General features: G+C 39.0%; 1 protein-coding gene across 5 annotated transcripts in view; it reads right to left on the minus strand.

Moving 5' to 3' along the window:
* Positions 1 to 3,959: 3,959 nt before the first annotated feature.
* NDUFAF6 (NADH:ubiquinone oxidoreductase complex assembly factor 6) overlaps positions 3,960 to 12,531 on the minus strand; it is a 38,473-nt gene continuing 29,901 nt past the window's right edge. For 3 of the 5 annotated variants that reach the window (XM_087447628.1, XM_087447631.1, XM_087447632.1), the window contains one exon: positions 9,543 to 10,971. In XM_087447628.1, coding sequence (XP_087303754.1) covers positions 10,843 to 10,971 — 129 coding nt within the window. In that variant the 3' untranslated portion in view covers positions 9,543 to 10,842. Of the gene's footprint in view, positions 4,139 to 6,010; positions 7,083 to 9,542; positions 10,972 to 12,531 lie in introns of those variants that run through there. The other 2 variants (XM_087447629.1, XM_087447630.1) reach the window with 2 other exon arrangements.

The raw sequence follows: 12,531 nt of genomic DNA on the forward strand, positions 1-12,531 counted from the left end.
CAGAGAGCACTTATTCAATGCTAGGCACTGTGCTAAGTACTTTACAGGTGTTAACTCATTTAATCTTCATGACATTTCTAGGGAGTAGGCGCTATCATTACCCCATTTTATGGATAAAAATTGAGGCTCAGAGAGGTTCAGTAACTTGCTAAGGGTCAAGTACTAGGAAGTACAGGAGCCAGCACATAAATCCAAGCTGCCTGGTCCCAGAGCCACACTCTTGTCCTCTATGCTATGCCTCTCAAAAAAAAAAAAAAAAAAGAGGCCCTCCCCTTAGGACACAGAGGTCCCTCAAGGAGCCTACCTTGAATTGAATCCTTGTCTGGGTATGAGGTTCATGAGTTAAGGAGCTCCTGGAAACGAGACTAAGGAAGGTGCAGAGAGGTTAAGTAACTTGCCCGGGACTGTGCAGCTGGTATGTGGCTGGGCAAGTTTCAAAGTCATTGTGTAACATCAAGAACATATTAAACTGGTTTGAGGTATTTGTAAATTAAGTTCTTACAAAAATTAATATTAATTCAACAGATGTTTTTAAATCACCAACTATGTGCAAATGTGTCTTTAAAGTAAACCATCATACAAATAAGTACAAAGTGGTAGCTTAAGTCTTCTGGAAATAATACAATTCTTACCCTCAGTAATTTTAGAATCTAATAGATAATTGAGATTATGCTCACAGAAGTTTACAAGTTTGATTAATATTGTCGAAATGCTATATGGCTCCGTAACTAACCGATCTGTTGTTGCTGTTTGTTTATTCTCTTACTTCCATTAGAATATAAACTCCATGAGAACAGCCACCTTGTTTACCTTGTGTCCTGCTACAGAACAATGCCTGGTACACAGCTGGTGCTCAATAAATGAACACTGAATGAATGAATGAATGAATGGGTGTACTTACCAGCCTTGTTGAGACTGTGAGCTTAGATAAGCTCTCTGAGAATGAGACTGGACAATGAAGAGAAAGGAAAAATCTTGAGGCATTCTGCCATTCAGAGGATGGGAGCAGAAAGAGAGACAGAAAGCAATCAGTGGGATGGAGGGCAAATCAACAAAGTGGAGGATCATGAATGTCAAGAGTAGGGAGAAGTTTGGGAAGTGGTGAACATTACGAAACACTGCAGAAAATTTTTAAAAAGATGAGACTGGGAAGATACTATTGCATTTGGTCTTTGGGGATGGAAAAAAGGTAGCTGCAGAAGAGAAACCAGAGCGGAACCCTATTTGCATAGGAATTAAGAAGTGGGTAGGACACTAGGCAGGAAGTTTGGCAGTGAATGGAAGGAAACAGATGACAGTATTGGGCGTTTGCTTGCAGAATGCAAGGACATTGTTAACTCAGTAGAAAAGTGTCATGTCACTTTGTCACTGTCTCAAGTGACACTCACTCGTCCTTTGTCCTCAGAGAACAAAAGGGGCCTTGAATTCCATGAGTGCCCCAGTGATGCTTTTTAGAACTTAGGCTTTGGACTCAGACTGCCCAAGTTCGAATCCCAGTTCTTCCTATTACTAGCTATGTGGCTTAGGAGAAATTACTTAATTCCCTAAGTTTTCTCATGGGTAAAGTGGGGATTCAGTGACTCACTGAATATTATTAAGCTCCGACCATGTGCCAGACATTGTTCTAGTGGGGGATTTTGCATACTGGTGGTAAATAGATCTCTATGCAATTCCAAAAACGTGAAGCTAACTAATATTTTAAAATCATATCTTAACCTCTGCTTCCAGGAAGATGGGGTAGATGTACTTTTCCCTATTGCTCACACTAAGTACAACTAAAAACCCTGGACATTATATATAAGATATGAGAAGGCAGACAGGCTAGAGACTTTTGGATCCAAGGCACAACCTATGATAAGTTCCTTGGGTTTTCTTTTAGCCTCATATATCCCAGACTTGGAGCTGAAGAAGCTGCCAACCTAGAAATGCCAAGAGGAGCAAATAAAAAAAATTCCCCACAAAAGCTTGTTTTCTCTAGCCAAAAGACCAGGAAAGGGCCAGCCTAACAAGACCTAAAACTTTTAGACAGTAACTACTTACTCCAGCTAAAAACCACAAAAAAAATGGTGTGGTCCCACTCACACCCACCCCAGCAAAGGGGGAGTGGGAGCCTAGACTTCCTGCCTCACTGGGCTATAACAAAGGACCCCAATTGCTCCCCCTCCTCCAGCCAACATGCACACACTGAGGTGGTATCAGAGAAGCAATAGGGAGCTGGGACTTTCATCTCCCCAACAGTAACAAGTCCTCTACCCGCTTGGTGTCAGTGGAGACCATATGGGGAGTCTGACCTTTCACCCACACTCAGCAATAACAGGACATCCCTCCCCATCCCTGCTGGGATGGTGCCAAAGGAGGCCTACAGGAGAGTCAAGACTTTCACCACTGCCCAGAGGTAATGGGGCCACCTTCCTGTGGTGTCAATAGGGGCCACACGGGGAACAGTAACAAGGCATTCCTACCCCTTCCAGCCAGGGTGGTATTAGTGGGTGCCTAGTGGGATCCAGAACTCCCATCCTCGCCCAGCAGTAATTAGGGGCCCCTTCCCTTTCCAGTGTCAACAGATGCCGAGTGGTGACTCTGACCTTCTCCCACCACCTGACAGTAACAAGGCAGTGCTCCTCCCTTCCCCTGCCTGATTGGTCTCAGAAGAACCAGTTAAAACAGAAGGTTTAAGTAAGATCCAGAGTCTCATAGTATCCAAAATGTCCAGGTCTCAACTGAAAATCATCCATTACACCAAGATTTAGGAAAATCTCAACTTGAAAGAAAAATGATCATCAATAGATACCAACACCAAAATGACAGAGATGTTAGAATTATCTGACAAAGATTCTAAAGCAGCCCTCTTAAAAATGCTTCAACAAGCAATTACGAACATGCTTGAAAAATGATTTACAAAGATATTTTCACATTCACAGATGTTTTCATAAAAGATTGACCAAAATATTGCTCTACTGGAAGCTCCCCAATTTAAGCCTAAATTCTCTTTCCTAACTGAATGCTAATATTTACATTCCATTTCTATAGGCAATTTCTTACATTAACTAAAGCACATGTACAGTGGGAGAAAATTTACCAATGATAAGAAAATGTCCTTTGCCTCAGATAACAAAGTCTCCACGTCTTGGGCACTCTGGGCAACTGCAGAACCAAGCTCAGGCCTCTCGGTGCCCTGTGGCCTGCTCTGTGGATAGGACAGGAGGGGCCTTCCAGCAAAGCAGTCATTCCTCAGAGCCACATCTGCCTAAATTTCCTTTTCCTTCTCCCTCCTGCTTCTCCATCGTCCTGAGTGTGTTTTCTAGGAACTTCCAGGAGCCAGGACCAGTGCACCTGCACTGGGGATTAGCTGCAATCGTAACTCTTCCTCTGGTGGGAGAAAAATATGCATTTATCTTTGATCTCTGGTTTCTCACCAGGACCCAGCTGGGTGGATCTTTCAGAGTCTATACACCCTGAGGCACACACTGGTTTAATTTTGCTTCTGACATTCAGGCAACACAACATAAATTTCACCTACTGCTCATCCATTCTCTCTCTCACACACACGCACACACATGAAAAAGTTGGAGAGAATAAGAACTAGCTCCCCCAGAGCTAGTTTAAGAGGTAAGCTGAGCAGCTGCGTGGGGCATCAGTCCATAAAGGACACTGAACATCACTGGAATAACTCAGAAATATGTTTCCATTAATTCAGGTCCCACAAGCAACTCCTCACATAACTAGTAAATGTGAATTGGTCCCACTTCCATAGAAGAAAGAAGAAGACAGTGGAGAAAACAGTCTTCACTGGCACCAGCTCCATCCACACTAAATGAACCTTGAAAATTTATCTAAATGAATATTAGTTTGGAGGGAGCTCAATTATTAGCCTGCCTCATATTCCTTTCGAGCCCAGGGCCCAGCGTGCCACTTCTCTTGTTTACTATGGTTCATGTCTGAGCTAACCCTACAGGAAACAAAATGAAAATCCTGTTTTATTTTGTACCTGTCCAAAGCCAAGAGAAAAAAGAAAACAGATAGTAAAGATGATTTATAATTGTGTACTCTGTCAAGTTTTTGCTCAGAGGCATGCCATCTTGCAGTGTGGTTTACAGGCTTCTAGTTTATCCTCTTCCTCTCTTCTGTTACCTTTTCACTGTTTGAGGAGGGAAAAAGAGAAAAAAAAATAAGAGGACACCAAGAAGAAACAAATGCCTTTCTTAAAATTTTTGTAGTAAAAGATAAGGAAAGAGAAAGCTGAAGGGATTGACTAAAATTTGGTTGATGCTCCAGAATATGCCACTCTGGACAACAGTAATTTTTTTAAAAACAGATTTATGAAGAAGAATCAACTTGAGCGTGACTATCCACTTCTCAAAGTCTTTTATTTTTTAATAAAAAGGAGTTGTGAGAACATTTCTTTAAAGAGTGACTTCCTCTAACTTATTTAAAATACGTATCAGATTCAAATATATATGGAAATCGAGTATATACTCAAGATGGCTGACAGAATTGATTCAACTGGGCAACTATCTGTGGATCCACCTCATCTTGCTTCAAATTCATTCATGTGGATGTAAATGTAAGAAATCAAAACACAAAAATACCGAAAGAAATCATGGGAGAAAAGTTTTTTATAATCTTCAAGTGGCCAAAGGACATAAAGAATTAGATCAAAGGATAAACAAATGGCTTTTAAATATATGAAAAGATGTTCAAATTCATCCATAATAAGATAAAAGCAGGGGCTGGCCCCGTGGCTTAGCGGTTAAGTGTGCACGCTCCGCTACTGGCGGCCCGGATTCGGATCCCGGGCACGCACCGACGTACCGCTTGTCCGGCCATGCTGAGGCCGCGTCCCACATACAGCAACTAGAAGGATGTGCAACTATGACATACAACTACCTACTGGGGCTTTGGGGAGAAAAGGGGAAAAAAAGGAGGAGGATTGGCAATAGATGTTAGCTCAGGGACGGTCTTCCTCAGCAAAAAGGAGGATTGGCATGCATGTTAGCTCAGCGCTGATCTTCCTCAAAAAAGGAAAAAAAAAAAAAAAAGAAAATGAAACTATACTGAGAAGTGATAGAAGTCCATAAGTCCTATGTTCCATTCTACCCTGGAAATCCTTATAAATATAGGCAAAGTTATTGTGCTGGCTTTTCTCAGAACATTACATGGGATGGTGGCCTAAACAACTTTATTTGGTTATTAAAGGAGAGGTTGACTTCAGAAGGCTGGAGGCCTTAGGTACATTCGGATTATAATTACAAAATGAGATAACATCCCACTAAATTGTTCCATAGAATAAAAATTACCAAGAATATTTTTCTAATATGATCTTTTTCACATTGTATTACTAAGCTAAAATGCAGACAAAAAAACTATATACAATATATCAATTTTGTATATTATATGTATGCCAAGGAAAGAATTGGAAGGATATAGACCAAAATGTTAATGGTGGCTATCTCTTACTTGCTAAAATTATGGTTGATTTAAAAAGTATTTTTCTTTTATACTTCGGTATTTTTCCCCCAAGATTTCTGCAATAAGCACGTGTAAGTTACTCGTATAAAAAGAAAATAAACACAATTTTTTTAAAATGATCTCTCAGGAAAGAGTGTAGTATACATTCCCCCAAAACCAAGATTCAAACAAATCTATTTCTAACAACCACATGGAATAGCTTGCAAGAAAGCCGTGGAGGAGGTGTCTTTATGTTGATTAATTGAAGTGAGAACTTTCTCAACTTATTAAACTTAGAAGATTAGCATAGGATAAAACCACTGCAACAAGAAATGAATATAAGATATAGTGAAATAGCTTTTCAAATCATTAATGTTGAGTTCCTAAAGAATCTTTGTAGCACCCATAAAAAAGATCTTGTGGTGTTAAAAACCTCTTGAGAGAGAACACTCTGAGAAATTCAATCTGTAGGCTTGTGTTTAAACACACAGGATATTATTATATAACTAAGCAGCTGGAAAAATTAATCGTGATTAAAAATAAAAGGGAAAACACACAGTGCACCAAGGCAGGACTGTTTAATGAGAAAACGGTAACTCAGAAGGAAAACAGTATTTGTATAGGCTAATAAAAAGTCAACCCACAGATTTATCAAATAAGAATAAAACATTCTATCTCACATCTGATTCAAAAGGTACTGCTTATCTAAAGATATGATCACACTAGAAAAAATGCCAATAATATCCACGAGCATATACACAAATTATGTGTTATGGAACATTTGTGAGGTATTTATTTTCAAATTTCATGCCATTCTTAACATCCAAACACCTTAATATATCTACGATTTATCTTTCCAGCCTCACTTTTCCTTCCTCACACCCTGCTTTCCAATCATAACCAACAACCTAGTTTCTTTTTTTCTTTCCGTTTTATTGATATAATTGCTGTACAGCACTGTATACATTTAAAGTGTACAGCAGGTCTTGACTTAACATATATTGTGAAATGATTACCACAATAAGTTCAGTTAACATCCATCACCTTATTTAGATTCACAAAAAAGAAAAAAAAAATGTTATTTTCCTGTGGACAACCTAGTTTCTTGAACAACACATGCACTGCCCAGCCACCACATCTTTGACACACACTTCCAGTTCGTCCTTCACATATCAGCCCCAACCCACTAACATTTCCTGAGAACCCACTACCCCACCTTGTACTACGGCACGTTCATTCAGACCACAAAGATTTATGGAGCAGCATCAGGCTCTATGGCAGTTTCTGAGGATACGAAGAAGAATAAAACACTGTCTTGCACTCAGAGAACATGGCTAAGTGAGGGACAGACGCATAAACAATAGTTAAAATGCAGTCGGCTTTTGGGGAGAAAGCACAGCTATGCTTTGTGAAGCCAGTCTCGAGCTGGCGATCACTTGTTATTAATCCACCGTCCACAAATTCTTCTAAACCACTGGTCACAAACTCAAGTGCCCAAGGAGTAAGCAGGTAACATGAGTGTATGAATCAGGCTGGGTGTGAGATGGTAGCTCATGCCGGGACCTCTGGCCAAGTGGCGAGGACAGGATCTGTCTAAAGGCATTCCATTTCTCCTTCTTTTTCAAATGCTATGCCTGCAAAACAAAATGTGCCTGCAGGCCTCATTTGGTTCAGGCTGCCAGTTTGTATATTAACAACAATATTTATCATTTACTACAAGTAGGTCACTGTTCTAGGCACTTGACATATATTAACTCACTTACTCCTCACAACAACCATTGAGGTTGGTATTACGATTTTGCCGATTTTACAAATGGAGAACCTAAGGCATGGGCGAGTTCACATAACTTGCTGAGGTAACCCAGCTAGTGGGGTGGTGGAACTGGGGTTTGCATCCGGGCAGTGAGGCTCCTCCAGAGCCCACACTCTTAAGAGAAGTACTTCATAGCACTATATTCTACTGCTCTGTATCTAAACTGTTAAAATTGCTTTATTCAGCTTATACTACAGAATGAATTACATATTTAGTCATCTGCACCAAACATTATTCCTTTTTGTTGCTGAATACTGTTTTCACTGATATATACAGATTTGATGGAAAAATTCAGGCCCATCCATCTATTCATTATTCACAAATTTAATCCCAGTCCCTGCCTACCACTATCTTTCTCATTCAAAGGGTCCTAATTTTTAAGAAATAACTTGGCAGTTACCTAAGAAATACATGTTCATTATAGGAAAATGCAGGTAGAGTGAAGCGTCCAAGTTATTTAATGTATTCTCACAGTCACTCCCCCAACTCCTCTCCCCTCTGATATCCTTCCCAGTTCTGGGCGTATGTGGTTTCTGGCTCAGTCCTCCTTACAGGTAACAATGTTACAATGTTTATTCTCCAAAACAAGGATAATGTTTTGTTATGTTTTCAATAACCATCTGCATAATATTTATAACTCTGTAGGTCTTTCTGGACAAGGCAATCGATCAGGCCAGTGTCTTCAGAGAAGTCCTACTTATATGACCTAAAACACACCCAAGGGAATCTAGGGATTTGCTGAAATGGCAAAATATAAACTCTCAAGTCTTTGATCTTAATTCAAGATGTTTCACTAGACCAGGGAATGTGGCCACTTTTTATTCACAAACTTTCCTAAGAACTCTGGACATTACATTCTGTCTGTTCTTTTTACATAAGTTAAAACCAAAAAATTAAGTCTTGACATAGACTATCCATTCTGCCTCCTGGCCTTTGTTCACACGCTCCCTCAGCCAGGACCTTCCCCACAATATCTACACCCCTCCCCAACCCTGGCTCCTACCCAACCTTCCTGCCACTCCTCACAGTCTACCTCCTCTGGGAAACATTCTTCGACCTCAAAAGTGGTGACACGCCCTTCATGAATATACCCAGTGACCAGCACTTAATATCTATTTCAGTTGCCTATTTCTCTCTCATCTAATTTGTAGTTGGAATTTATATAGTAACTATACTTTTCTTACCTAGTTTGTACCTAAAATTTATGCAGTAATACTTACTTATGAAAAAAGTTGTGCCCTTGGGCTTTTAAACTTGGCAATTTATTTTACAATCTCAAGAATGGTAAAAATACATGGGTTGTGGGCTTTGGGGTTGAAGTAATGTGGGTTTGGCATCCAGCTCTAGTTCTAATGGCTGTGTGACCTTGAACTTAACATCTTTGAGGCTGTTTTATCATGTGGAAAATGAAGACCTACTTCTCTGTGAAGATTAATGTGCAGAGCATACCACCTATCCAAGTTCATGCTCAATAAGTGTTAGCTGATGTTATATTTCTTAAGAGTAATTTAATTTCATCAAAAGGGAGATTTAACCAAATGGACAGAAAGAATCTTGCCAGTTGATTGGGAACTATCCAAAACATATTTTATAATGATATGCAACTTTACCTACATTGAGATTAATCTGTAATTTATATCTAACATTTGTTATCTGTTACTTTCCACCCATTCATATCAAAATATATCTTAAATGGTTTGAAAATATATCTGACTCCTTTAAAATGCTCTAATAAAAAAACAGGTTTGAAAAATGAAAAAGAATGTTGGCACCATCTAAGGGAGTATCTTTTATGCCAGGAAGTGAATAGTACAGTAACTGTCTCTGAATAAAATCTCATCTTAATATCTGTGAGACTGGAAACTTCAGTTCATCCAAATCTCTAAAGCATCAAATTTAAAATGGCTTAGAAAGTATTTTGAAATTATTTACTTAATAGTAAATTGGTTTCTGAGCCAGTAAAGAATGCAGTAATCCAGTCGAGTGTTTAAACTCTTTAAGACCCTGAGATAGCAACCAAGATGCTTAGCAGCTGATTGCTGCCAAATTTAACCTCGGAAGACCCACAGACAATTCTTATTACTAACAAAGACTGTCTCTAATGAACTCTTCAACCCCGGATCATTCAGAATCCCAAGAGGAAATGTGTCCCATTTCCTTGTACTTGCCTTTTTCAGATAAGCTAAAAGCCTTTCTAAAGCCACAGAATTAAACAAGAGGATATTCTTTCAGCATCAGTTATCAACTAAGAGTATGCTAACATATACAACCACATTGCACATTCATTCAATTATACATTTATTAATCTCTCGTTTATTAATCTCTACTCACTCTAAATCAGAAGCCATTCTAGATGCTGGGGGATCCCTAGATGAAAAAAAACAATGTATTCTTGCCCTCACTTTGAGTTTTATTCGCAAAAATGTAGTATTTTAAGCCATCACTAAGTCACAATTGATCTAGGCACTAATTCATAGCTGCAACCAAAGGCTTAAGAGAGATAGGATAGAGAACAGTACACCAGAGGTGGTAGTGGGCAGGAGACAAGACCACTGAAAAGGCAGGAAAAGGAAACTGTAGCATAATCCTGGTCTTGGGAGGCGGAGATCCGTGCAGAGTCCAGATCTGCCAATTAGCAGCAAGGCAAACAATTTTGGGGTTTTTTGCAATTAGTATGTATTTTATAATTTAAATTTTTTAATTACCAAAAAAATTCCTTATTTCATAGAGTTTTAAAGATCAAATGAGAACACTGGAGAAAGTATACAGCACAGAGTTTATCACTAGGAAGCTCAAATAGTGCACTAGTTTTTAAAAATATACTATCCCCTTAATGAATATTCACTACAATTTTCATAATATAATTTACATTAATACACATTTTGTTAATACAATTTTGTTCACGATCATAATAATATTGAATGACAGAGAGGAAAGCTGTGGGGTTAACAAAAAAGTAAAAGCTTTCGAATCAGCCAAACCTCAAGTCAAATTAGGATTCCAACTCTTGCCAGCCGTCTTATCTTAAAGAAGTAATCATCATGGATACACTTCCATAGAGTCGTAAAGATTAAATGTTAGGAATATAAAGCCCTCAACATAATGACTGACACTCCTCAAATATTAACGTCACTCTTTGTGACCCAGCTGTAATAGATACCTGAGTTCTGGCTGCTCAGTGTGCTAACCCAGCACTTCTTGAGCCCTTTCCCCCTTCTTCTCCAAGAGTGAAGAAGGAAGGAGACATTCCTTCTCCCTGCCCTCTGGTGGCTGAAGCATGGCCTGCAGCCTAAGCAGAGCTAAACCGATGCTCCCTCCTGGGGCTCCAACTTTACAGGGATGGCACAGCAGGCACTGTGTGGGCTGGTGGTGACAATGGCAGTGCCTGAGGCAGAATCTTGGCAGTGTCTTGGCACCCTAGCCCCAGAGCAACTTCTCATCAACTCTGTGAGCTACACACATCCATCCAATACATTCGTTTTCTCCTTAAGAGAGTCAGTTCCTATTGTTTGTAAACAAGAACCCTAACTAGTATACTTTTGTAAAACAAATAAAAGTAAATTAAAACCAGTACCATAATTTTAATATCTTTTTCTCCATGACCGAATATACAAAGATAATGGAAGTAATGTATTCTTTTGCTGTAAAGATGGGTGGAATATATCAAAATCCACTTGTTGAATTTTCTTTAAATAGTCCTCCAGAGCAACCTGGAAAAAGAGAACAATGGTCACTAGATCATAGAATGATTAAGTCTTTAAAAGAAACTAAAGAAAAGTAACAAGTATTAAGGCTATTTTAGTTTCTCTACAATGGTCTTCTACATACTAAGAATTTATCTATCTATCTATCTATCTACCTATTTATTTATAAGAAGAATGGCCCTGAGCTAACATCTGTTGCCAATCTTCCTCTTTTTTTTCTTTTTTCCCCCCAAAGCCCCAGTACACAGTTGTATATCCTAGTTGTAGGTCCTTCTAGTTCTCCTATGTGGGATGCTGCCTCAACATGGCTTGATGAGTGGTGAGTAGGTCCATGCCCAGGATCCGAACCTGTGAACCCCAGGCCACCGAAGCAGAATGCGCGAACTTAACTGTTGCGCCACCAGGCCGGCCCCCATACTAAGACTTGAAATGAGAATTTTAAAAGGGAGAGAGAAAATAAAGACATCTTCTAAGAAGTTTCTATTAGGCCAGTAAAACAGGATCATAAAGCTATTACTAGAAATATCAAGGCAACTCTGATCATAATTTATAGTGTTCTGGTCAAAATGTGAAAGATTAGAGAAATTATTGTTTGCCCGGTCTTATTACTAGATTCTGTAGAATACAAAAGTGGTGTTTCAATCAAGGAAAATGAACACCACCACTACTCCCTGCCCAAAGAAATGCATTGTGCCATGAGGGGGAGCTCAAGCGGTTTATTTAAAAAATTATTTTGTAAAAAAGTTTAATGGGTCTCCATCTTCTTGCTAGAAAAGATTTTACAAGCAAGGAGAACAATCACAGATCCCTATAAATGTCATCCCACGCTTCCCCCATCACACAAAACTTGATAAAGCTTTCATTGGGATGGGGCAGGATGGAAAACACTGCGATGGGCAGTGCTCTTTATTTTACAGTTTTCAGTTATTTTTATTAATTTATAAATTTTTATTTTATTTCAGTAACTTTTTCATTAAGCAGAGAAACCAGTGGTTTTGCACTGCACAATTCTAAGAGGCACCACTCCCTTCTCAGTCCAGGTGCACAGCTCCCCCTAGAGTTCTGCAGCACAACCTGTGAATCCAACAGAAATCATGCTTATGGATTCTCTAGAATATACAGATGAGCAAAAAGAAAACAAAAAGGATTGTATTTTCTCCCAGACTTCTTTTTCTATACACTTATAAACAGATGAGTGTACATACAAACAAATTCAGTATCCACTTTTTAAACCCTGAACTTATAAATATGTACAACAGGAGATATGTGCACGAATGTGCACAGCTGCCTTGTGTCATATTAGCAAAAAACCTGGAAACAACCCAGAAGTTTTCTTTGACCAAAAAAAGATAAACTGTTCACATAATGAAATATTATGCTGCAGTGAAATGACTGTGCTATAGCTAGATGCAATAATATGGATAAATCTTAGAAACGTGTGTGTATGTGTGCACGCAGAACCAAGAAGATATAAACAGAAATTGGTCCATTTTTATAAAGCTCAAAAACAAAACTAAGCAACATATTGTTTAGGAATACATAGAATGGGGAAAAGCTTTTTTGGAA

This window comes from Ceratotherium simum, chromosome 23 (assembly GCF_057802395.1).
Source record: "Ceratotherium simum simum isolate JZ-2026a chromosome 23, ASM5780239v1, whole genome shotgun sequence".
Taxonomy (NCBI): domain Eukaryota; kingdom Metazoa; phylum Chordata; class Mammalia; order Perissodactyla; family Rhinocerotidae; genus Ceratotherium; species Ceratotherium simum.